Consider the following 25,766-nt stretch of genomic DNA (forward strand, 5'->3'; position numbering starts at 1 on the left):
TTGACGAAATAGATCAATGGTTATGCAATTTTTTCGTGCTTTTACCAATGTTGTTGAGGAGTACCATTCTCGTAGTCATTATGTGATACTAATTTTGCTCCACCTAACACATTTGGAAGAGCAAAATTTGACACGAAAGGCCTTATTGGCCGAATCCCCTTCTATATTTGATTTACTTTGTGAATAATTTATTTTATTCTCGGATTTAAGATTGGTATTTGGCTGTCACTATTATTCTCGAATAAAAGAGTTAATTAACGAAAATTACCACATGTGACTACAATTAACTCATGCTTAGGTATGTTTTGTGGGGAAGTTAGATGTCTGGTTCTATGCTAACTTTATACCTAATCATCCCTTGACAACCTTTTAGGCTTATCCAACCTGATTGTGGGGCATGGCACTATCCTATATTGTCAAATGATACTAATTTTACCATAAAGGGAAGCCTTATACTCATTCGTTTTGGAAGAACGCCATTTTTAAGCTTTAAAGATATATGAGAGTATTATTACCATATTGAAACCAATGTAGAAAAATGGAGTAAAATTCCTTGGCATATTACTATATTGCACTTCCTACGAATATAGCTAAATGCATATTCTAGAGAAGATGGAACACTTAACGAGTGGATTACACCCATTCAGGCCCATTATGTGGCCGGCCAGAAGCCGCCCGCGATTCCTAAGGAATTTTGTTATGGATGTATGTTTGGGATATCTAGGATGATCTATGATGTGCCGTTTTGGACATCATTTTACTCGAAGTAAAGACATTATAGCTGGATGCGTATCATACCTTAGCACCCTTCATCTTTCTATAAAGGATTCAAAAAATGGACATTAATGGACTGATTCAACCACCCTACGGACCATTTAGATACTTTATAGTATTGGTTGATGCTTTTACACGTTGGTCACACGTGTGGCTGTTGTCCACAAATTGCATTCTCCATACTAGTAGCTCAGATTAACAAGCTCAGGGCTCACCACCCTGATTATCTGATCAAATTTATTTGATTTGATAAGTTGGGGAATATACATTGAAAACTTTAACTTTCAATGGATATTGCATGTCGGTTGGGTTTTGAAGTTGAACATTTAAGTCCCATGTTCATACCCAGAACGACCCAGGAGAAACATTCATTAAACGTCTTCAAATGATTGCGTAATCGATTGGTCATACGTACCAAAGTTCCCGATCTCTGCTTGGGGCCATGCAATATTGCAAGTAACCTTGTTGGTCCGCTTGAGGCCCGTCACGACCCAACCTTTAAAGCGCGTGTCAGTTGGTTACCATATAGGAACCCGACATATCGCATATGCGCGTCTTTGGTTGTGCGATCTATGTGCCATTTGAGTTTCCCTTACATACAAAAGAAAATGGGTCATCAGGGAATGATAGAAATCTATGTTGGTTATGATTCTCCCTCTAATATTCGCTACTAAAAACCTTTGACATGCGATCTCTTTACCGCTCGTTTTGCGGATTGTCACTTTTATGAAACAGTCTTCCCGTCGTTAAGGGGAGATAAGAACGTCAACGTTCATAAAAGAACGACGCGAATTATCGTGGACATCTCCACTATGTCTCATATCGATTGCAATCTAGATCGTCAGGGTATAACCAGACACTTCCTCTGATCTAGTAAAAGTGACGAGATCACATATACTAGCTGCAAATGTGCCTGCAAAGATATGTACCAAATGTACAACGGACCTTCGACCCGAAGGCAGGAATGCCACAATTGTGGCTGACCTTCGTACATTGGCGGCTAGCTAATCAATCTGTCATGCGCCAGAAGCGTGGCAGATTACTCGGTTCGAGGATTCACTTCCCAAAAAATGGAGGAACGTGGCACGAACGAATCCGTCCCTCAATCGTTGTCTTGATCCTTATCATCTCATGAGATTAAATTCGGATTACTCCTGAGACCTGAAGTTCTTGGTCCTGTATACTAGTTTGGATAAGATATGAAATCGGAATGAGATTATCATAAATGATGTTTCATTTATATGGTAACTACTGACGTAAATGAAAAACGACGATAACGAACCGCATTCCGTTGATTAATGTCGACGTAGAACTGATTGGTCAACTAGAAGAATCAATTGATGACGAATGAGATGAATGAAATAGTTCAAAATGATGCCTTGTGGCATATGGTTTCTTTCATACGCCATGTGATTGATTGCAACATTATAAACGTGGTTGTAGTATCTCTGGGATCTTGATACGAACCTACATGGAGTTTCCAAATGACTTACATATACTGATTCAAATAGTTCTAGACCACAAGAACACCCTATCAGTTCTGATAAGGCCTTCACTTTATGGATGCAGAATTATCCGGACGGATGTGGTATACCCGTCTAAGTGAATATTTGATCAATTAGGGATATATGCCCCTGCGTGTACAAAACACTAAAGTTAACATAAACTCACCTGTGTTGTGACATATGTTCTTATCAATATATGATTGTGTAAATCCTAAGTAGAGATAAAGTAGGAATCGTTTGGGGTCTAGAAGATCTTTCCTAATATACTTTGTATTACTTGGAGAGCAAGTTTCTCTCCTCCTAATTACTATAAATAAAGGCACAAGGACTAGGGAATTAACATACAATTCCTCAAGCCTATTCTCCATCTCTCTCTTCCCTTTGCTGCACCTCTCTAGTAAATATAGGCCTTAACAACCTGCATAATATATAAAATGTACAAAAACATAATACAATTAGTATGTGATATGGGTTTATTATAAGAAAACAATTACGAATTGGGTTTAAAGCATGAATAAGAAGTAAAAAAAATAACAATAAATAAATAATAATCCTAAACTCAAGGAATCGGACCTATTTCAATAAAATGGATTATTCTTAATAAGGACTCGAAAATTATGAATTCACTTGTCATTTTTACACTAAAGTTCGAATATCTTTCTCCGCAATTTACTTGAACTTAGCAATCACTTTTATAAAGAAAAATATATTCACATACAAAAATGTACACATAAATCCTTTTTGTTACCAATTTTGTATAGTAAAAAATCAAATAAAATTACTCCATACTGATTTATTATGACTAATAATACTATCTATGATAAATTGTAAAATTCTAAATTTAATCTATTTCTAACAGGATTAAGATATATGGAAATGATCAACACACATCTTATTTAGTTTCATACACATCCTTATTTAATTATAACCGTTGATTCTGTTTGATTAGAAATAAAGACATGTATGAAAGGTTTGATAGGATGTTTCCAAGATATATCGTCAAATCATTTATAAATTATTCAGTAACAAAAATGTAAGGAAGATGCTTTGAGTAATTTGCATAGAACTTTATATAGAAATTCAGAACGAGGGTTTCGATTGGGTTCCCGATAATAATTGAAAACGCCAGATTCTTCTGGTTTCGGTTGCAACTGTGGAACGAGTTCTTGATACTGATAATTTGAACAAACCCACGATTAATTGCTGGAATATTGTAAAATATTTACAATTTTCTGATGCTTTTCGTTAAAATAATCCTTAATCCACTAATCAATAAGGTGTGTGTGTGTGTGTATGTATTAAACAATCCATTTGAAAACTGTGTGCAGACGAAATTATTGGTTTGATCACTAATGCAATTATTTTATTGTGAACTTTAACAAAAAGATTTAGCTACTGTTTATTTTAACGAAAAACTACATTTTTACACTAAAAAATCAATCATGGTACTATTCACTTTACCCTTTATTTTGTCCATATCGTTAAAACTCAAAATTTTCAAATCATTTTCATTAATTTTTCTTATTTTATAATCGAGAAGTGATTTTCGCATACATTCTTTTTTGGGTGTATATGATTGTTTATTTTTAATATTTTCAATTAAGAAAGAATCGTGGTAAAAAGAGAGAAATTATTTTGGGTGCAGACTAAGCCCAAAAAATAAAAGACTAGCTAGCAATATCACGGCCCAAGGTCTGGCCCACTCTATAATCCTCCGAAATAACACCACAGGACTTTAAATAATTGCATAATATAACCGCTGATCAAAGTAAAGATCATTGATCATCAATCACAAAACAGTAGTCTGAGAATCACATTCCACTCCAAATATCTACAGCCTGAAGAAAGTGGCCTAACTTAGGTATAAACTTATGCAAGGTCATTGTAACCACTAATCGTCCACTAATCAAAGTAAAAATAATTGAGATTTCAACATAAAATCAATTGGTAATATGAGGAGCAGTCTAACTTAGGTATAAACCTATGCAAGGTTCCTCCTCCATCAATATGAGATTCATTCTTAACACGACCCTTCACTAATGGTGAATTTTCAAGCTTAATACGTGGACAACTCAATGGAGTGACGGGGGGCGCATGGGGCCATTTGTCTTCACAAATAGGACAACCTGCTCTGATACCATGAAGAAAGTTGAGGTTCCACCATAAAACCAATTGGCAATACGAAGAGTAACTTAACTTATTTATAAGCCCATACAAAATCTCTCATTCTAACACATACTTCATCCCAAACAAGTTGAAAATAGAAAAAAGAGAAATTTGTAACCAAACACCTTATGAAAAAGGTTAATTACAACAAAAAAAAACCCAAAGTAAGCACATGGTTAATTTACACCCAATCAAAATCATCATATACTTTAATTAACAATTAAAAAAGGTCCCAAAATCAGTTAAAAACAAAATGATCAGCATTTACAATCATATACTTTATTGAACAATTCAAGAAATAATAATTAATTAACCGAATACAAAAAATAAAATTACAAATTAACCCCGACGAAATTAATATTCATTTGTACATCCACGTACGGCGGTCCTAGAAACAACGAAATCTTATTCTTTCATTGTCTTAGGGTTAAAGATGCTCACCATCTTCTTAAACTGATCGACAAACGAAGTATACGAAACGGTTCCATCGTTCCCTGCAAGCAATTTGTACTTGTCCTTCCTTGTGAAGTTGGTGCACTCAAACCCTAACGTGGAGGCCAAGATTCTTTGCACGTAATTTGCAACATCATGAGGGCTTTTTCCAGACGAACACGTGGCTTCCACAGGCAACTGGTTCAAGAACGTAACTTCGTAAACTGGCCTAGGGTTCATGAAGAAGAATATGGGGTCCAAAGCTTTCCAGCCCTTAGCTGTCGTTGCATGGAAAAACCCTACCCTGTAGTTCATGGCCACCGGGACGATTCGGTTTGTAAGCTCAGCAAAGAGTGCACTAAACCGCAAAAGAAAAGGTTCACGACACGTCGTTCCTTCGGGGCAAACCACCAAGTCCCCTTTGGTTAGTTCACGCTTGATTCTCTCAGCATCGACATGCCGAACACGAGTTAATCGAACGGTGGGGATTGGGGATAAGAGCTCTGATAGTCGAGAGATAGAGTATGTGACTGCTGGAATTCTACGTTTAAGTACGGCGGAGAGAATAACGGGATCCATTAGGGTTCGGTGAGTGCAGACGAATAGCACGCCGGAGTTTCCACCGGAGAAGGGCGGTGGGGTTTTGCCTTTCACAATGACTTTGCCCCCAAATAGTTGAGACATGTAGGGTATAGCCCTCATCGGCAATATCAATCCCATGAATAAGCGAATGAAGGCAAGTGAGATGCCTAGTGGCATCCATAGGAGGATTAAGAGGGCAGTTGTGGGCGTTGGGCGCTTGACTAGTCGACCATCGTGGAAGATCACTGGGAGTGGTCGGAGGACTTGCTGCTCATCATGCTTTTTGTTGGTGATCATAAATGGTGGGTGGGTTTCTTTCTGCAGAGACAAGCCATGCAGGCATAATTAATTTACTCCATTAGTACGTACGGGACCAAGAATTTACTTAATTAGTTAGCATGTACCATTATGTTATGTGCTACATAATTAATTAGTTAGCACGTACCTTGCATAGGGATAAAAATGAAGAACCAGATGATGAAGTCCTTCCCAACCCTAACGTCGGTTGTTCCTCATCCACAAACAGATTGGCCACTCGGTTGTATATGTTAACTTCACCTTTAACGAAGCCGGTTGCAAACCCAAATCGGTTTACAACAAGCTCACTACCAATAACTTCATCAGCTCTCAAATGCTCCTTAACAAACCTCTCCACCATAATCCTTGGCATCTTAGTCACCACAACCCTCCTATCATATGAGCTAAACACTTTCCAAGCCTCCATATCTAAATCATCCATGTAAAACTTTGGCACAACCGCTCTAGCCACGGACTCAATCTCTGATTTTGGAATACCAAAAACAGCCACAAAAATCATTAGCCTATGCCCGGCTTCCTCCATGCCTATCATCTCCAGAAACCGAATAACCGGCCACATCATTAACAAGGCGGCAAACCGTATCAAACCCGACGCCTCAAATGCTACCAACATGAAGTAGGAGAAGGGGTCAGGATCCCTTAGAAGTGTTCCTTCGAGCTCCGAGACGATAGACTCCATTGAGCTAGTAATTGTTTGCATTTGTTTTTCTTGGCTTTCTTGTTTTTCTCGGTTTGGGATTAATTAAGCCAAGGATCATGTGGTTATAAGTTCTATATTTGGCTTGGGTTATGAGTACTTGACTGGTTAGAACAATGTAGGAATGAATCGGTTTATCAGTTTACAACAACCCTAATTACTTTATAAGAACTTTTGTGTTTGTGATCAGTCTTTCTCACTCTAATTCGATCTCTTTGCTTTTGCGTTTTTGAGGTGGATGTAGCTGCAACGAAAAAAGTATTATACGCCACGTAAATACACGCAAAAGATGGATTACTTAACCCCAACAACTTTGTGACGTGGACGTTTAATTTGTGATTCAAAAAGTCCATCTGTACACACCTACTAGTAGGTCTGACTTGGTGCCTTTACTTAGGTCACTTACTTTTAACATTTACAACGTACGTGATTAGAGTTCATGTTATTCGATCAATCTTCGTATATAAGGCATGCAAAGAGTTGTGTAACAATGGTTTGGTCACCCCACGTTCATGTTACATGGGGAATTAAGACTCCAATTACCCAATATAGCTGTCTGATGAGGAAATTTCTGCGAAATTTCGGTTTCGATTGTCTCTTTTGGTTTTTTTCCACATTTTAGATTTTGATGTATATAGTTTTGTATGGCATTTCCTTGTTCTTAATAGAAGCAGCGGAGTTTCTTCTTTCCCCATTAAGAACATTGTACGAATTTCCTTCGTGTCACTCAGTACTATGGTTTGGTGGTATTCCTCTTCGTTTAGAAGTGAAAGGTCTTAGATTCGAATCTCATTGATAACGAATTTGATATTAAATTAGGTTGCCCAGTGTGTGGCTTAGCCGAACTCTCCCTTCCCCTAGTATAAAAATATCGATGTACTAAAAAAAAATTGAAGATTTCGTTATACAGTTTACATGGACATAGTACAAGGATCTCAGAGATGTAGGTTTACAATTGCCTTAGAAAATGAGGGAGAATAATAGCAAAACGACATACATTAATCATACTTACTTCGCATGAGTAAAGTTTTCGTTCGTATCCAATACAAAAATTACATAAAAAAAAGTGGAATATCTCATATACTTCGTTTTGACAATATTTGACTTTCATGGCCCGTGGCAGATTTAGAATTTGAAACTTAGAGTTCTTATGTTAAAGGTCTAAATTTTTTAGATAGAAATATAGCGCTAATAGCTTAAATAAATTTCAGTTTATTCATGAATGCATTTTATCAAATTAACATTTGTTGGGTTTGTGTCAGTCGAATTATGTTGCGGATATGTCAACATATATTGATATTTGCCGAAACAATCTGATGAATGTTATTAAGATTGTTTGTCGAGTGTTGTTAACGCAACTTGTCGAATGCTGCCGAGATATGCTTAGTAAACATTACATTAAACACTTGAAGAACACATAGAAACTCGTACCAAACATTTGGAGGGTTCTCCGAAGACCTTAATGTGTTTGTTTCCCGTCCTCCGAATTGTCTGAGACCACCTTAATCCCAGTGTGCATCCGCCTTGTTCATGCGCGTCCATGTATCACCAAACGAAAAAAATTTCTTCTATGATCGGTGTAAACAAGATAAGGTTGAACTTCAACACGTGAGTTAAGGAAAGCTAACTTTGGTTAAAAGTCACGTAAAAGCGAGAGGATTCATATCCTTGGAAATTGTTTTGCAGTGGTATAATTAAGAAATCTTTAAGGCATATTATATTAACACCCCATAAATCGTTGAATAAACCTCACATATTTAAGACACTCTACATATGCTTTTTCACTTAAAAATTATCTTAATACACCCCATCACGTATTTTCCCATAATACCCCCCCCCACACCCCACATTTTCAATATACACCTTATATTTTGTAGATACACCCCACATTTATCAAATCTTATAAGGCTTTTTTATTAGCACCCTACATAGTGTTGAATACACTCCACATTAAAATTTAATATTTAATGACTTATATCTGCAGCCGTATGCCATATGAAGATCAAGAACGTTACAATCCGAATATTTCTGTAGCCGTACGCCATATGAAGATTACCAACAATGTGGAAATCAAGATGTGACGGAGGAGCGTCACGAAATTGTACTCGGCAACCTCGAAAAGAAACCAGATTACCGTCGTCATGGCAATCAAAAGCGCAACCGATACATTTTGGTTCCTCCACAACAACACATCCGCAACTGCAAGATTAATGCGATTAATTACTAATTTATGATCTTTCATGTTTGATTCATCGCCATATGACTAAGGGTAATTAGCAGATCACCAATTACGGTTTTAGCATGCATGCCAGTTTAAATGAACATTACATACCTTTTCCGCCTCCAAGAACATGATGAATCGGCCTTTCATGTCCGAATAGCTTTGCACTGCAGATTTCACCATTGTCATCAGAATCAGACGAATACACTAATCCCGACTTTCTATACATACCTTCTGAGTTGATTAAACTTAATTATTTGTATGAGTGCTGTTAATTGATGATACAAATTCAATATTAAGTTTTTGAGTTGATTAATATGTTAATAAATCAAATAAGATCGTAGTCAATAAGGAAAACATATCAAATTCGCGTAGGTCATACCTAATAGATCTCCTACAGAAAGTCGAATCACTTGTTAAAATGAATTGGGTAAAATCTCCTATTGATCCTCAAATCAAGCAACACATGCATGCAAAGCAATTAGCAAAGCTTGCAAGAAAAATCAATTCAAATTAGGTTAACCAATCTAGCCATTTGCCGTCTCCGGCTTTCGTGCAATCAAGTATATATGCAGCTAATCAAGGTTAATTTGCTTTATCAGATTGACAAGGAATATTTCTGCTCCAAGTTAGTTAAGGTTGTTTTGAATAGATGATGAAAACCAATCTTTCAGTTTTAGCAAAAAAAATATACATATTGTGTGTTATTGTATTAGTTTCTCCACAACAGTATGCAATTGTGACGAATATGTTATGGTGTGTCTAATGGCTAAAACTATGTGTACAAGATACCCTAGACAACACTAAAAAATCACTAATCACATACCCAATTTCAATTTGTATCCATACTTTTGAGTTGTCACAAGCTACAATCACATGCTTCGGCATAAACCGATACACGTACGTTGTTTGGCAGGTAGATGCCTTTCGATTAGCCTAACGAAGTGGTACCATATAATTAGGATAGTATTATCCACACATCTCTTTTTTTTACCTCTCATACACCCTCTCGCCAGATCAAACGAATTGAAAAAAAATCAAATGTCAGAAATTAGTAGAAAGTGTGTGAAAGGTAAAATAATTTATTTGAATAGAACTACCTTACAATTAAGTTCAATTTCCCAGCCCCAACATAGGTAGATCAGGCCTTAAAGAGGAAATTTTTTAGCCCAACTCACCAAAATGTTGAAATGGCTGAGATCTTTTGGGGTTCTGGTTTTAGGGTTTGTAATCATTGTTCATTAAACAAAATGCAGAAGCATGCAAGTTGATATATGATGACCTAAACGAAACTGATGACATACAATAGAACAACCAGAACCACAAGCTGGTCGTGGACAGCTGATAACAACGCCATTGTTAGCATGCATGATTTATATTTTCAGTTACATTGCAGATATTCGAACGCTTGACCTAATTTATTGCTTATTTTTGTTAGCAGCATGATAGCATGCATGCATTTCATCATATTTTATTCTGTCCCAAATTGTGTCCTCTATTCATATAGACATGCAGATAATTTACTAATAAGTGGAACTCCCCAAAACCCATATCTGCAAGTGAATAGATATTTACCTTTTTCAAATAAGATATTCAGCATAGTTCACTGCCGTCTTGAAACAACGGCAATTCGGTGCAACTAGGTATTGTTGATGCACAAATTAAATCAGTGGGATTTTGGAACAATATAAAGTATCATGTTTGTGACTTTCACAAGATTGCTCCGGTCATCTAGTGAGAATAATATGTAAAGAGATAAAGATAGGGAAGTAAACACATGATGTATGTGGTTCATCCTAAGTTGGGCTACGTCCATGAGGTAAAGGAGTTCTCATTAACAGTGAAGATTTTACACAATACATAAGTTCAACCATAATTATCATTAGTGAGTTCTAATGATGAGTTTAAGTACAATAATAGCATTAGGGATTAATTGTAGGAGAAATGTCTTCTTTTATAGTTAAGGAGAGTCTCTGGCTTCTATCCGTGGTCAATGTGAGACTCTAGGAGTTTTATTCTGATGTTTGACTCGTGTTGAGTTGTGATTGGCTTTCTGGTTGGAGAGAAATTATTGTGATTCAGCAGGGGTGTCTCAACACCAATCCATTAGTGGGTTCCTGAAGGTATGGAGTTAACTGGTTCTTGGTAGCTTCGTGATTAGTGAAGTGTGCTCGGTAGCTCAAAATTGGTAAAGTATGGTGTATGAATACATAAATTTTTCTTACCGTTTGATTTGATTATGGGGCTGTGAGTTGACTGGTGCTCGGTAGCTTCGTGATTGATGAAGTGTGCTTGGTAGCTCGGAATTGGTGAAGTATGGTACAAATATGTATTAATACAAAAAAATTTCTCACCGTCTGATTTGATCATGGGGCTGCGATTGAGTGACTTGTTGACTTGTTGTAGTCTCTTATATTGCTCAAATAATGAAATTGCAGGAAATCGGCAGACGGGTTCGAAAGTCGGATGCTTTCTAATGGGATGGAGCATAAGGGCAGAGTTAATCTTGAACAGTCACATATCCCTATCGAAAATCGTTCGTCTTTTTTGACAATCTTAAGTTAAGCCAACTTCCACCAAAACGTCGACGATGGTGACTGGACCTCGTTGTCCTCTTCCACCGATGCGACTGCTACGTGATAGCAAACCAATTTTTCTTGGTTTCGAAGAAAGTTTTCAGTTGAACCACAACAGTCGGTTTAGCAGATCATGTTAATGCACAAAATCAATTAGACTTTGAAACAACGTAAAGTGTCAAGTTTGTAACCTTCACAAGTTTGTGACCTAGTAAGGATAATATGTAAAGAGATAGAGATAGAAAAGTAAACAGAGTATGTCCATAAGGATAGAGAAGTTCTCATTAATAGTGAAAAGTTTACACAATACATAGGTTCAAGTATAGTCATCATTAGTGAGTTTTAATGACGAGTTTAAGTACAATAATGACATTCGAGATTAATTGTAGGAGAATAACTTTCTAGTTAGAGAGAAACTCTTGTGCTTCGGCAGATTTTCCTCAACACACACCAATCCTTCAGTGGTTCATTAAAGATACGAAGTTGTCCCGTGCTTGGTAGTAACATAATTAGTAAAGTATGATACAAAGACTTAATGTTGGATTTATTCATTTGTGGGTTTTAAAAGTTTACGGCTATAAGCTCTTGGGTTCCTGTTCCAAGGCTTTGTCTTCAGAAACTGAGGACATTTGGAACTCAAACTCTCTGGTTTTGTGGTGGAGAGCTGAAGGAATAGGAGAAGAAGTTAGAGATTGGAAGAAGAGATGAAATTCCACGAAAGGTTTTTTAGTGTAACTGGAAATACAAAGGACATCACTTGACATTATACAATTTAAGATTTTTTGTATATCCAAGTGTTTTTTGTTTAATGTATTGTTACGCTTTATGTTACGAATCTCTCAAATCCCACGTGACCACGTCAATAAAATTCTCTTTTTCTCTTTTGTCAGCCAATCAGAATGTGACACTTCACATTTACAAAGTCAAAAGGAAATTGTTGTAACCTGCTATCTGCCATTGCCCTTGTTTTATGATATATATTTTAAATTAGAAAAACCAGGTGCACCGAAGAAAATTTGAAACCATGTAATGAACTGGCTAAGTCGTTACTTTTACTTTCCATATTTCACCAACCTTTCAAATCAACAAATATCACAATCCTATCAACATGTCTGCTAGGTTGAAATTTTGCTCGATTCCTAGGCACAAGGTTGAAAATCTAACTTATTTAAGACAAGGTTAGGGATCGATGCTTGAGCGTATACTATATTTTATATACTATATACATTATTGACAGTAAGGTAAGCAATGAAAAGATCATTACCGTATGCAGTTACCGACTACGGATAAGCATCATAAGATACTTATGGGAGATATGGCTAGCCATGAATTGCGCTTGCCAATTTTCGAGGTTATGCCTCACCCTCTCATCTATTCTTTTTATGTATATATAAATCTACTCCTTTGATTTTTTTACTAAAATATCTGTATATCTGCATATGAGTTGACACTGAAAATCAGGAATATAAAAGATAACATAAATAATTGAAGTGTTTTATTTATTTATTTATTTTTGCTTAAACAGATAAAGGAAATATACTACAACAAATTTCTATATTTATTTTCTGGGTAGTATTCGTTTTTAAGCATAATTAAGGCACAAGATTATTAGGGATTCAACCCATGAACTGCAGACAGAATAATAGTTTTATATATATGATAAGATGGTACGTGGACTTGTTCGTGATAGCGATCATGTAGAAGAAAGCACGGACAAGTCAAGTCAAGTGACCCTCTCCTAAACAAAAGAAAGAATATGATAGGAGATGATGGATCAAGTGACTCACTGAACGGCATCGTTATCCACTGTTTCTGCAAAAATATTGTAAATGTAAACAAACTGTGGCTGACATAATCACAAAACTAACATTATCACAAATTCACAATACGTAATACGTATGCCCTTTCTGTATTTTCTTCTTCTTTTTTATCAGTGCTTTTTTGTAGTCTATATATATATATAAGAAAAAAAGAAAAAGGCATCTTCTTTGCCCATGGTTTGGAGAAAATTTTCAATATGACGGCAACACGAGTGCTACATCACCTATTTTTATGTATTGTGGTGAAAATTTTTATTTTTTAAGTTATTAACATTTTAACATACATATTCAATTATTTATTTAATGACACGTAGTGTACCGCTTCATGTGCCCATCATATTGAAAAATTTCTTCATGGTTTGGGGTCTTGGTGGTAGGGCTGGTAGCTAGGGTTTAGTTGCATCCTGAAGTTTATATTTCTGTGGGTTTTTAGCGGGTGGCGGAGTTGGTGAAAGTTTAAAATAAGTTAGTCATCATTCCATTTTTAAATTACGTTGATATATGCTAACATTAGTTGAGTGTTTATATTCAATAGGTCGAGTTGAGATATATTATATCATTCTAATTACTAGGAAAGAAGTAGAAAAATCTTGGAACTTTATTTAACGATATTTATCTTCTTAATGTTGAAAGAGGTATTAAATTGAATATTTCATCAATGTCGATCATAAAAAACCAGTCATGAGCAATTGGTGTAGGGGCATTTAGTTTCTATTTGATTAGAGAATGTCTCAATAATTTGGATAGATGCGACAACAGTAAATATTTGTAATAAAAAAAAGATGCTAAAAGCGTGTGTATTGAAGAATTCTTGTGGCCTTAATTGTTACCTAATTAAAATCTCTCCCACTAGTCTAGTATGAATGTGCCAAACATGTCATTCAAACTTTCAAAGAGTAATTGACCCGTCCTCCTAATGAACGAGATTTATCGACTCTTACTGCAATTAGGTATCACACTTTCAACCAAGCAGCTATGTTTAGCTGGGTTCTCAAAATCAATCTAGGATGATTACTGAGATGGGTTGAATTCATGGTTTTAAGCTCGGAACCTCAAACGCAACTCTAATGCGAAAACATCATATTTTTGTACCACAAACTATCAAACCGAGTTTTTTGAACAAATACATACAGATGAATGATTCAAAAGAAATAAGTACTTTTGTCGAAAAAAAACAAGTTTTCTGAGTAGAGATTTGTTAATATGCTTGGAATATGAAGTGATACATCACATGTCATTATATAAATAAAGGAAAATTTTATTTTTTAAGTATTCCTTCACTTATATAAGTGTAATGCCATACGGTGTACAATTCCGTATTTCGAACACATTGAAAATTTTCTAAACTGTCGTGATGGTTTAGTAAAGTAAAGCCGTAACTTTGACGTAACTCATCACTATATACTTTGTAAACTTGAACTGCAGCACTGAAACGTAGGAACAATTGTACCCATATATGCAATTTACTAATTCTTTTTAATTTTAAAACCTTGAATTAAATTAATTAATTTATGCCGAGTAAGTAAAAACAAAAATTAATCCCAAGAAAAAACAGGCAGGAGGGGCTGCAGCAGTCGATGAATAGAACCCTAAAGGACCTCTTTGTTGGAACCAAATCCTGGCCGTCATTTCTCGTATCCAACGGATCAGATCCCTCCACCGTTTGTGCTTATCATTGCCTCTTTCTCACTTCACTGTCTCCCGTCTCCCTCTTTCTTTTCTCTCCTTCGTCAAAAAATGGCTGAATCCATATTTTTGATCATCTAAGCTTTCGATTCTCGTCTCACTCGCTACAAAAATCTACACTTTAAACTATTCTTTTCAGCAATTCTGAGAAATGAGTTCGTAGTTTTTGATAGAGAAAATCACTTTATCCAATGTTCTGGAGCATTCACATTTGTTTTGTAGCCTAAACCCGGGCTGAAAGTTTCAATTTTTGTTCAGTTTTCAGTGTTTTTTATTCGATTTTTTTTTATGATTTGTTGTTGTTGTTGTTGATTGTATGATATGGTCACCGATACTTATTCGACGATGTCCGACATGTCTATGAGATCGATGTTGAAAAGCGGCGAGTACAATGAAGATTTGAGCATGTTGATTCGCGAACAGAGGCGCCAGCACGAAGCAAGTGAGCGGGAGAAGGAACTGAATATATACAGAAGTGGGTCGGCGCCGCCTACCGTGGAAGGTTCGTTAAACGCGGTCGGTGGCTTGTTTGAGGCGTCCTCGCTGTCGGGTTTCATGAAAAACGACAGCAAAGGGTTTGCAACTGAGGAGGAGCTTCGCGCCGATCCAGCTTATGTGAATTACTATTATTCCAATGTCAATCTCAATCCGCGGCTTCCGCCGCCGCTCCTTTCAAAGGAGGACTGGCGTTTTGCGCAGCGGTTGCAAGGCGGAGGTGGAGTTTCGGCGGTTGGAGATAGGAGGATAGGTGGCAGGAGTGGTGGTGAAGGGTCACTTTTTTCTGTGCAGCCGGGGATTGGAGGGAATGAGGAGAATGGTGTGGCGGCGAGGAAGGGTGCTGCAGAGTGGGGCGGTGATGGGTTGATTGGGTTACCGGGGTTGGGACTTGGGAGTAGGCGGAAGAGTATTGCGGAGATTATTCAGGTTAAGTGTTAGTAAAGTTTGTTTTTTTAATGGTTTATATGATAGCTTGTTATCTTGAATGTTGAATGTTGTTTGCCTTAGGAAATATTATATGTATTCATGTTAGTTTTCTTGTTGTAATATAGTTTGATGAGCTTAAGCTTACTGGAGTATCAAGTGATTAGATGTCATCTCTAATTTGTGTTTTATAAAGGCTTAGTCTTTATGTTTCTTCCTTGATTTTTTTGCGTATGATTTGTGTTTTGACCATTATATGATGATTACTCGATACCTAGCTCAGCTCCTCTAAGTACGGTGCGCCTTTCTGTTATCCTAATGAAATGGAACAAGTCAATGATTAGTGCCCTTGACAGTGGGTTCTCTAAATCGTTAGCCGATGAGACTAATTCCATGAGATGGAAGTGCTCATTGGGACGAGAGATTGAACTAGTTCTCCTGATACTGGTTCAAGTTTTTTTTATTTATCAGCTTATTTGCTGTAGACACTGATATTGATAGTGGAATTGTTTTTCAGTAATGCTTTTATCTTGCTTGTTATAATTTTCATTCTGCATAAATGTTTCACCAGTAAAATATAAAGTTAATTGGAATGGAAACTCTTTCTGCTTAAGGTATTTGGATGTAGTGGTCTTTTTGTTGTGTGCTTGTTTTTCCTGGTTAAGTTTGATTGTCTGCTACAAATTTTGCAAAATAAAAATTGAATTTGTTTGTCAGATATGCTGTCTAAAACTCTTGATATTTTAATGCAGGATGATATACATAATACAAATGTCTCAAGGCACCCTTCTCGTCCAGCTAGCCAGAATGCGTTTGATGATGGTGTTGATGCTTCAGATACCCAGTTTGCCCATTTACAGGGAATGTCAGCTGTTCAGAACGGGGGTTCATCCAGTTCTCATACATATGCTTCTGCTCTGGGTGCTTCATTGTTGAGAAGCAATACACCAGACCCTCAGCTTGTAGCTAGGGCTCCTAGTCCTCGAATTCCACCAGTTGGTGGAGGAAGGACTTCCTCCATGGATAAAAAAGTTGGCAATGGTCAAAACTCATTCAATGGTGCCTCGCCCAAAGTGAATGAGTCTGCAGATCTGGCAGCTGCTTTATCTGGTATGAACCTGTCAACTAATGGTAGGATGGATGAGGAGAATCATGCACGATCACAAATTGATAATCACCATAACCGTTTTGATATGCAAGGTGATCGGAACCATAATAAACAAAATTCGTACTTGAATAAGTCTGATTCTGGGAGTTTTCATCTGCATTCTGCTTCTCAATCTTCTAACAAGCCTTATCAGAATATGGCAAGAGGCAGTGGATTTGGCAGGGATCTGAATAGCCCTTCATATATGTCCGATGATCTAGTTGATATTAATAATCCTGCTGTATCTTCTGCGAACTCATACTTAAGAGGACCTGTGCCAACTCTTCATGGCCGAGGAAGCTCACACTCCCACTATCAGAATGTAGACAATACCTCATTTCCGAACTACGGCTATTCTGGTAGTCCTTCGTCTCCATCCATGATGGGTAGTCCCCTTGGTAATGGTAGTTTACCACCCTTATTTGAAAATGCTGCTGCTGCATCTGCAATGGGTGGCTTGGACTCCGGAGCATTTGGAGGTATGTCTCTAGGACCAAATCTGTTGGCAGCAGCCGCTGAATTGCAGAACATTAGGGTTGGAAATCATGGTACTGGGAGTGCTCTTCAGGTTCCCATGATGGACCCATTGTATGTTCAGTACTTGAGATCAAATGAATATGCAGCTGCACAGCTTGCAGCCCTTAATGACCCCACAAAAGATAGGGAAGGCATGGGTAGTATGCACATGGATTTACTTGGTTTGCAAAAAGCTTATTTGGGGCAATTCCTCACACCCCAAAAATCACAATTTGGTGCTCCCTACGTTGGCAAGTCTGCTAGCTTGAATCACGGTTATTATGGAAATCCAGCATATGGGCATGGGATGTCTTATTCTGGAACACCATTGGGTGGTCCCCTTCTTCCAAACTCTCCTGTTGGACCTGGTAGTCCGGCCAGGCACGGTGAGCGGAACTTGCGCTTTTCTTCTGGGTTGAGGAACATGGGTGGAGGTCTCATGGGAGCTTGGCACTCCGAAACTGGTGGAAATTTGGATGAAAGTTTTGCGTCCTCTTTACTAGATGAGTTCAAAAGCAATAAGACTAGATGTTTTGAACTTTCAGAGATTGCAGGGCATGTTGTTGAGTTCAGGTAAATATTTGTCGCTGTTTCTTTAAAACTTTGTGCCTTATATGCTTCCAGATATCCACAACTTAATTCACTCATATAATACCTTGAACAGTGCCGACCAGTATGGAAGTCGGTTTATTCAACAGAAACTTGAAACTGCCACAATTGAAGAAAAGAACATGGTTTTTGATGAAATTATGCCGCAAGCCCTATCTCTTATGACTGATGTGTTTGGTAATTATGTGATTCAGAAGGTACCTTTTCCCCTTAGTTTGATTTGCCTTTATGTGCTATGTGTTCTGTGTATTAGCATGTCCATGATATGCAGTGGTTTAGTGCCTGAATGAAAATAAGTTTTGCAGTTTTTCTTTTATATGTCTGACTCTTGCAATTTGAGTTCAGTTTTTTGAGCATGGAACTCCAGCACAAATAAGAGAACTTGCGGACCAGCTCACTGGGCATGTGCTGACCCTTAGCCTTCAAATGTATGGCTGTCGAGTGATCCAGAAGGTATGTATATTTAGTTGACTGAAGACAGTAATTAATTTATCTTATTGATATTCCCTTGCAAGTTTTACTATCCGGCTATCATACAAACTTAGAAGGATCACCTTCTACATATTTGTATGTGTTGCAGGAGACAGGATAAGTATCTAACCTAATATGTTTGGGGGTATCCCTGGAAATTATTTGTTAGTAAAACGAACAAACTTTTTCAGTCTCTTAAGAAAACACCATTTAATTTTGGGTTTTCTCAAGTTTGAATTTCATGAGTCACAACAGTTGAGCTAATTGTTCTTGTACTTCCTGGGAATCAGAATACGACCTAGTAGATATAGATCATCTAAGATTTTAGAGAAAAAACATATGTTTCTTACTTTCATAATTATGTAGATTCTTTTCTTTTTAAGGTTTCTAGGAAAAATAAATGGTTGATGATATCTATCATATCACCAGAACTCAGCTTTCATGTGCTTTCATTTTGCTGTTCAGGCTATAGAATTTGTTAAGCTGGACCAGCAGACTAAAATGGTAGCTGAACTGGATGGTCATGTTATGCGTTGTGTTCGTGATCAAAATGGCAACCATGTTGTCCAGAAGTGTATTGAATGTGTACCTGAAGATGCCATCCAGTTTGTTGTTTCAACTTTTTATGATCAAGTTGTGACACTCTCAACTCATCCATATGGTTGTCGTGTCATACAGGTTAAGAACCTCTCTGTTTTCTGACTCATGCCTTCATACTTTTGCATATGCCTACTGATCATATATGTTGGATACGTTGAAGATAAATGATTATGAATGCAACTATTGCCATTCTAAATGGTATAGTAACTTTTTGATTTGACAGAGAGTTTTGGAGCACTGCCATGACCCCAAAACGCAGCAAATAATGATGGATGAGATTTTGCAGTCCGTTTGCATTTTGGCACAAGACCAGTATGGAAATTATGTCGTGCAGGTTTGTTTCATTTCTAAGAAATTTTTGTCACTCTACCTTCTTATTGTTAAAGAAAATGAGCCCACACTGGTTAGATGGAATCTTTTGTGAAGTATCAAACAGACCTCTTAACTTAATCGACTAACTTTCATTGTTGGATGTTATTTTGGTTCTTATTTTATACAGTATAGAGGTTCAAATTTGATTTCTCTACACATTCTGGTCTCACCTGAAGCTCAAATTTTTTTGGGCTCTTCATGCATTTGTGACTTCACTTAACCTGTCAATCAAGTTCCAATATCATACTAATAATGGGACTGTTAGTGTCCATCATGTTCATTCTCTGGACGTGATTCCAGCCTTTTCATCAGTCACAGTTCAATTTAGCATGGATTTGGAGTGTTAAAAAATAATACCCATTGGTGAGATAGGGTTCTTGATATTAGTATCAAATAGAGCTCTCTATTTAAATGAGATGATTTCAGCTCCAGTCCACCCCTCGTCCACCAATTTAGTGTTTTCATATTTATTTTCTTTGAGCTATGTTTATACACCTTACTTGGCTTATTGAATGAGTTTATGCACCCATACTTGATTGTTTCCTGGTGCAATTTATTAACTTAATACGGTTTTGTTTGCATTTACAATGAGTCGAAAGACAAATAATATATTTTGTGATGATCTGTGGAAGTATAATTTGGTAGATGCTGTTGTTTGATTAAACCATAATCACATGCCATAGAACTGTTACTCAGAGAGTTACCTCCCTGCCTCTGGTTTTTTACCAGAGCCATTACATCAGGTTGATGACATAATATTTTAATGTTTTATACCTTTGGTCCTTTGTGCTTTATAAACTTTACTTGCTGTAGAATTCAGAATAGGTTTGCATAAGCCAACTCAGAAACCGTAAAAACAAATAAGCTGCCACTACAACTGATCCAATGTTACTTATCCCAGAAAGGAGTTGTGGATACTTTAAATTGTGGTTGAATTTGGAAACAACAATATGTAGCCTTTGCTGTATAAAGTAAATTATGTGTTTTGTTCTTCGTTTACATTGAACTCAGTTAACCGATTGCAATTACTTTTACAGCATGTGCTGGAACATGGAAAGCCACATGAACGGTCATGTATAATTAAGGAACTAACTGGGCAGATTGTTCAAATGAGCCAGCAAAAGTTTGCGTCAAATGTTATAGAAAAGTGTTTAAGTTTTGGAACTCTTGCTGAACGCCAGGCCCTTGTAACTGAGATGCTTGGTACCACTGATGAAAATGAGCCCCTTCAGGTTTGCCGGTTACTATAAACTTTTTAGTGCGGTAAATGTATTCTTTCATTGTATTATAATTTTCTGTATTTTTTTATTATCTTTACTGCTTTTCTTATCTCAATATGCAATCTTCAAATATTCGGGTCAAGTTTGCGTATTTGGGTTTCCCGAACTAAGTGGGATCCTTTGCAAAGTGCTGAAGAGAGTCGACGTCTCTAACTTTTGAGGATTTTATGATAATACTCATAATCCTGTTACAATTTGAAGTAACTTATCTATACACATCTGAAGCTCTTATGATTACTTTTACTATGATTATGCTGTTCCCTGAAATGATGGTGTCTGTTATATCTTTGATCAATAGCTATGATGTTGTCTGTTATATCTTGTGACACATAAAAGTTAACTGTTGCCTCTAAAAGTTTCAACGACAATTTGCCTCATTTTTGCGAATCATTTTCTTTTTGATGCATCTAGCTGTTTTGACAAATGATTTGGATCACGTCCTTAGTATGTAATAAAGATTGAACAATGTGCTAGTAATGACTATTCAAAGCTTGAATTTGTTAATGCATATCATTTTCTTTTTTTATTAACATTGCCTACTTTTCGAATGAGTTTGACAAACTTTTAAATTGTGATGGTTTTTCAGTTTGTTATTATCAAACTTTCCAAATACTGCGTGGCTCTAGGAAAATGATTTGCCAGGGATTGGTTTTTAAGACGGTCATATGCCTAGACTAGGGTCTTTCAATATCCTTGCTTATTCTTGTTCTGTTTGAATTTAGGCGATGATGAAGGATCAGTTCGCAAACTATGTTGTACAGAAAGTGCTGGAAACTTGTGACGATCAGCAACTTGAACTAATCCTTAACCGAATTAAGGTTCATCTGAATGCTCTGAAGAAGTATACTTATGGGAAGCACATAGTTGCACGTGTAGAGAAACTTGTTGCTGCTGGGGGTACTTTTTCGCTATCTTATTACTTCATTATACTTATTGATTGTTGTTTCTAGCATAAATAATATGATTTTCTAACGTGATATGTATTGTTATTCCTCGTTCATGTTTGGATTCTTATGCTACTAATATATGAATCCGGGTTTTCTCAAATCGCTAACAAGGTGCTCAATCTTATGCAGAGAGGAGGATTAGCATTCTGGCTCCCCAGGCATCTGCTTCTTAGATGGGGCACGGGAACGAAGTTGTACAGCTAACTGAGGATAATGTGAGCCCCTCTGTTTCATACATGTCAAGTAAAGGCTCTGTCCATGTATTGAGATGGATAAGGCGCAACGGAAATAAAGATTGTTGGTTGTACTTCAAACTGTACATTGTTAGTTTGAGGATATACCTTAGAGTAGTCGCGGCTCAGACGGTGAATACACCTGAGGCCCCCTGCAGAGGAGATAAATTTAGTGTACAAGTTTTAAGGGTGTAAAAAGCGAGGCGGTAGTAGAATTTGTGGTCGTGATGGTACAAATGTTTTACCAGGTTGAGTCCTCCATAAATTTTTTTGATGTATGGCACCCTTTTCATTAGTTTTCCTTATTTTCTAATCAACTTTTTTTTTCTTCGAACAATTTTTCGAGTTGGGATTCTATTTACAGATTCATTATGTCATGCTGTTGTATGAAATCTCAAATGTTTCGTTTCGCTGTTTCTCTTGAGATTTCGAGCACATGTTGAAGCTCAAATTGGTGATTCGTCTCTTGAGCTTCGTCTGTCCTCCCAAAGGATTGGACCTTTAACTGAGGCTTATATGTTCAGGGAAATCATTTCCGCATTCCCTTTTTTCCTACTTATGCACTCTTTTTCGTTTCAGTTTGTTGATTATTCTTTGATTTATTCAATCAACGGCTAGAACAAAGCTGAGTATATTGGAAGAAAGGAAGAATTGCAGAATCATTTTCCTGTGTTTACTTATTAAGAATGGGCATGTATGGTAGGATTATCAGTTTGATTTTTGACATATCCTGACTTTACCTAAACAACTAGATATCAATGTAGGCGTGTACATGCCTAACGTGAAATTGAGCTCTAAATTTTGTGTGGTGGATCAAAATTCATGTGTAGGACGTTTGCCCTTTAACAATGTGCATCGATATTGTCGGAAATGCATCAACAACGTATCAGTAAGTTTCATTTACTCATTTGCGACAATGATATCGACAGGTAATCCATGACATACCAACAAAGAAAAGACATCGGTTCCATACCGGACTAGATTCTAGTTGTCCAAATATAGAAACTGGAGCCGGCAACCAAAAAACTTAAAAGAAACTGGAGCCACAGTACCAAAGAACCAAAGTAATACATAGCAAATGACAATACAAGAAAACCCTACCAAACCTACCCAGCATTTTGCACTAGGGTTTGGTCTACACAAATCAATATTTAGGAGGGCAAAACGTAATGACATACCTAGGAGCCGAACAAGTCTTAAGCCCTGTAGAATCATCAAAGGCGTAGCTATAAGCCCTAGGACAAATAGCCTTAAAAAGATGCCCAAAAACAGTAGGCTTGCAGCTCTCTGGATCTGCAAACGCCCCTCTGCAGCAATACCGGTCCGATTTCCCGGCCAAGCAAGCGCTCTTGCACCCCACAACCCTACCTTGTTTCTTGACCACCAAGGCAAGCGGGCAGCAAACGTTCAAGTCAGCCTCACAGGCAGCAACTCCACACCCACCACCGCCACCACCACCTACTGGCCTCATCGAAACCGGCACATTGAAACCGTCAACCAAACTCACATCGTAGTAATGCAAGGCGGATTTCGAGGTTCCGAGTGTCATTTCAACGAGTGTGGCTGGAGGGACTCCGCCGAGTCCCCTGCATTGTAAGAGCCCAACACAATCACCCGTTTGGCATGTGCCTTTGCCGGTTTTTTCATCAAAGCAGCAGCCTTGCCTGCCCCATAGTCTGCCTGACCAGTTTTCGGGGACGTTAAGGACTTGTTGCTCGCCGCTGGAGAGGTGGAAGCCGCCGTCTTGAGGTGTTGTGTGGCCTGCATTGCCAAGGATTCCGGGCCATATGCTTTCCTTGCAGTTGTTCACTATGATGAGTTGAGTCCCATCTGCAAACAACAATGCTATTTGTCAATCTAAATTTTACAGAAACCACCAAATAAGGAACGTTCAGCGTTCGATTCTCTCCAATGTAACCGAAAAATTTCGCATAAAAAAGAAGAGACAATTTGATCACCTGTGAAGGAGAGGGAGATGAGAAAGGAGAGGAGGAAGAAGATTTCAGGCGAGATTGGCATTTGTTCATATGAGCAACGGAGATGTGAGTTTGGTAACTGGGAGGCTCTTTTATTTACTACGTGTGGAAAAGTGAAAAGGGGAAGGCTCCTTCTTTCTCGCCATCACGGAAAGGAGTGGTAACTTTACGAACAACTGCACATGCAATGGCGGTTTGCAAATTGCAAGAGTTCTCGATTTTCCTTTTTATTAAAAAGACTACACTGTAAAAAATTTAATTTAATTTAATTTATTTAATTTTTTATTAAGAAGTGTGATTAGTTTTTAAAGTTTTAAAAACAAATCAATTATGAAAAAATGGAACAATGATGGAGCAGTTTCTTTTAACCCCCGGTATATTTTATTTTTATTTTTATTTACTTTTTAATTTCATAACAAGGCATGCTATGTTTACATGGTTGTGAGATTGGCGTACAAAACAACAAAATTTATGTTACAGGTAATTACTAAATTTCTCATGATTTCTATTTTTGTTCAGTTTTGGTGAGAGGTTAGAATGGTAATATGATAAAATTTTAGTTGACAAACAGGATTTCATTAATAGGTAATTTGAGTGAGATTGATATTTATTGGGGCATTGAATGTGAGTTAGACGAGTTGATCAGAACATTACGCTTGCATTTTTGCACTTAAATTCGAATTTCTCTTTTTGTAAATCTGAGTAGTTTAGTATGTTAAAAAAAAAAAAAAAAAACTAATGAAAAAAGCTTGAAAACTTTCAGTTTTAACGATAAGGACAAAATAAAAGGTAAAGTGAATAGTACCATAATTGACTTTTTAGTGTAAAAATATAATTTTTCATTAAAGTGAACAATAGAATTTTTCGTTAAATTTCGAAAAAGAAAAAAAAAAGAGCTATCATGGTATTTGGTACCTTTTGAGATAATTCGAAAAGCTAAAAGGAAGCCATTCTACAAGGACAAAGCTTGAAGGAGGATGACATGATAGTTCAACATAACCAATGATGCTTTCCACTTTTAGAATAAGTTCATCCTTTTTTGTACTAGAGTCCCTTTACAATAGAAGTTCTGTTCATGTGGATTGGATCTGTGAGCGCCATGAAGCTTGTCTATATAAAAGAGGATTGCTTATTAAGTGAAAAAAAGTGAAGAGATGATGTTTGAGAAATAATGTGTATGAATAGTTTCCAAGAAGGAAGTAGGTTCGGAGAAAAAAGAAAAAGGAAAAAATTACATGAAACAAGTGCATTTCTTTGTTTTTTATTCGTTAATTCTTTGATCTATTTAATCTTGAAACAACAACAATAATGAAGAAGTGCATGGTGAGAAAATGGAAGTGCAAAAATACTTATCTCTCGTCATGTGTACCACTTACACGGAATGAAAGATATAAACACATAATTGAACAATGTTATAGCTTTTGTACATGTTTTCTCACTTGAAATGTGAGAAATCATGAATTGGGGAGCAAAATAAGGAATCTATACAAATTAATAAGTTGATTATAAAAATTGAATTACTGATTTAATGTTACGTTTGCTATGTGGAAAAAAAATGTTGGGGAATGGGAAAATGTTGCATTTCCCATGTATAGTAAGTTTAGGCTTGAGAAGTGATTTTCCGGCCTATAGAAAAATTGGGATAAAGTGAATCCCTCCACCCCCTTGGTATTCACTTTCTTTCCTCAAGGAAAAAAAAACATTAATTGGTATCTTTTAACGTCACTTTCCATGAATTTTTTAAGCGTACCAAACACAATCATATGAAACTCACTATAAGCGTATTAGTAAATACTTAAAAAGTCATTAACTAAAGTAATTTCAAGACCTGTGTTTCAGTAAATGCTAGAAGTTCATAACCAATATAATTTTGATACCCATTTGACGTAAATAAGCATCATTAAATCTAGTTTTGTA

At 36.8% G+C, this 25,766-nt stretch overlaps 3 protein-coding genes across 5 annotated transcripts; 1 reads left to right on the plus strand and 2 right to left on the minus strand.

The window, feature by feature from the left end:
* Positions 1 to 2,647: 2,647 nt before the first annotated feature.
* LOC126627927 (glycerol-3-phosphate acyltransferase 5-like) lies at positions 2,648 to 6,671 on the minus strand. 3 transcript variants are annotated; one of them, XM_050297494.1, is made up of 3 exons: positions 5,905 to 6,671; positions 4,887 to 5,777; positions 2,648 to 2,697 (listed from the first exon to the last, which is right to left on the minus strand). In XM_050297494.1, the coding sequence occupies exons 1-3, from the start codon at positions 6,475 to 6,477 to the stop codon at positions 2,674 to 2,676; spliced, it is 1,488 nt and encodes a 495-aa protein (XP_050153451.1). In that variant the 5' UTR covers positions 6,478 to 6,671; the 3' UTR covers positions 2,648 to 2,673. The 3 variants fall into 3 exon arrangements, with proteins under 3 accessions (XP_050153451.1, XP_050153450.1, XP_050153452.1); XM_050297493.1 differs by lacking the exon at positions 2,648 to 2,697 and adding an exon at positions 4,091 to 4,405; XM_050297495.1 differs by lacking the exon at positions 2,648 to 2,697 and adding an exon at positions 4,091 to 4,410.
* Positions 6,672 to 14,723: 8,052 nt separating this feature from the next.
* Positions 14,724 to 22,210, plus strand: LOC126629070 (pumilio homolog 2-like). Its single transcript, XM_050298962.1, has 9 exons — positions 14,724 to 15,701; positions 16,451 to 17,934; positions 18,026 to 18,167; positions 18,316 to 18,423; positions 18,907 to 19,119; positions 19,265 to 19,375; positions 20,451 to 20,645; positions 21,416 to 21,590; positions 21,770 to 22,210. The coding sequence occupies exons 1-9, from the start codon at positions 15,099 to 15,101 to the stop codon at positions 21,811 to 21,813; spliced, it is 3,075 nt and encodes a 1,024-aa protein (XP_050154919.1). The 5' UTR covers positions 14,724 to 15,098; the 3' UTR covers positions 21,814 to 22,210.
* A 577-nt stretch (positions 22,211 to 22,787) lies between these two features.
* LOC126629071 (thaumatin-like protein) lies at positions 22,788 to 23,912 on the minus strand. The gene is made up of 2 exons (XM_050298963.1): positions 23,832 to 23,912; positions 22,788 to 23,703 (listed from the first exon to the last, which is right to left on the minus strand). Exons 1-2 carry the CDS (start codon positions 23,890 to 23,892, stop codon positions 23,018 to 23,020), a joined length of 747 nt encoding a protein of 248 aa, XP_050154920.1. The 5' UTR covers positions 23,893 to 23,912; the 3' UTR covers positions 22,788 to 23,017.
* Between the last annotated feature and the right edge of the window lie 1,854 nt (positions 23,913 to 25,766).

Source organism: Malus sylvestris, chromosome 7 (assembly GCF_916048215.2).
Source record: "Malus sylvestris chromosome 7, drMalSylv7.2, whole genome shotgun sequence".
NCBI lineage: Eukaryota > Viridiplantae > Streptophyta > Magnoliopsida > Rosales > Rosaceae > Malus > Malus sylvestris.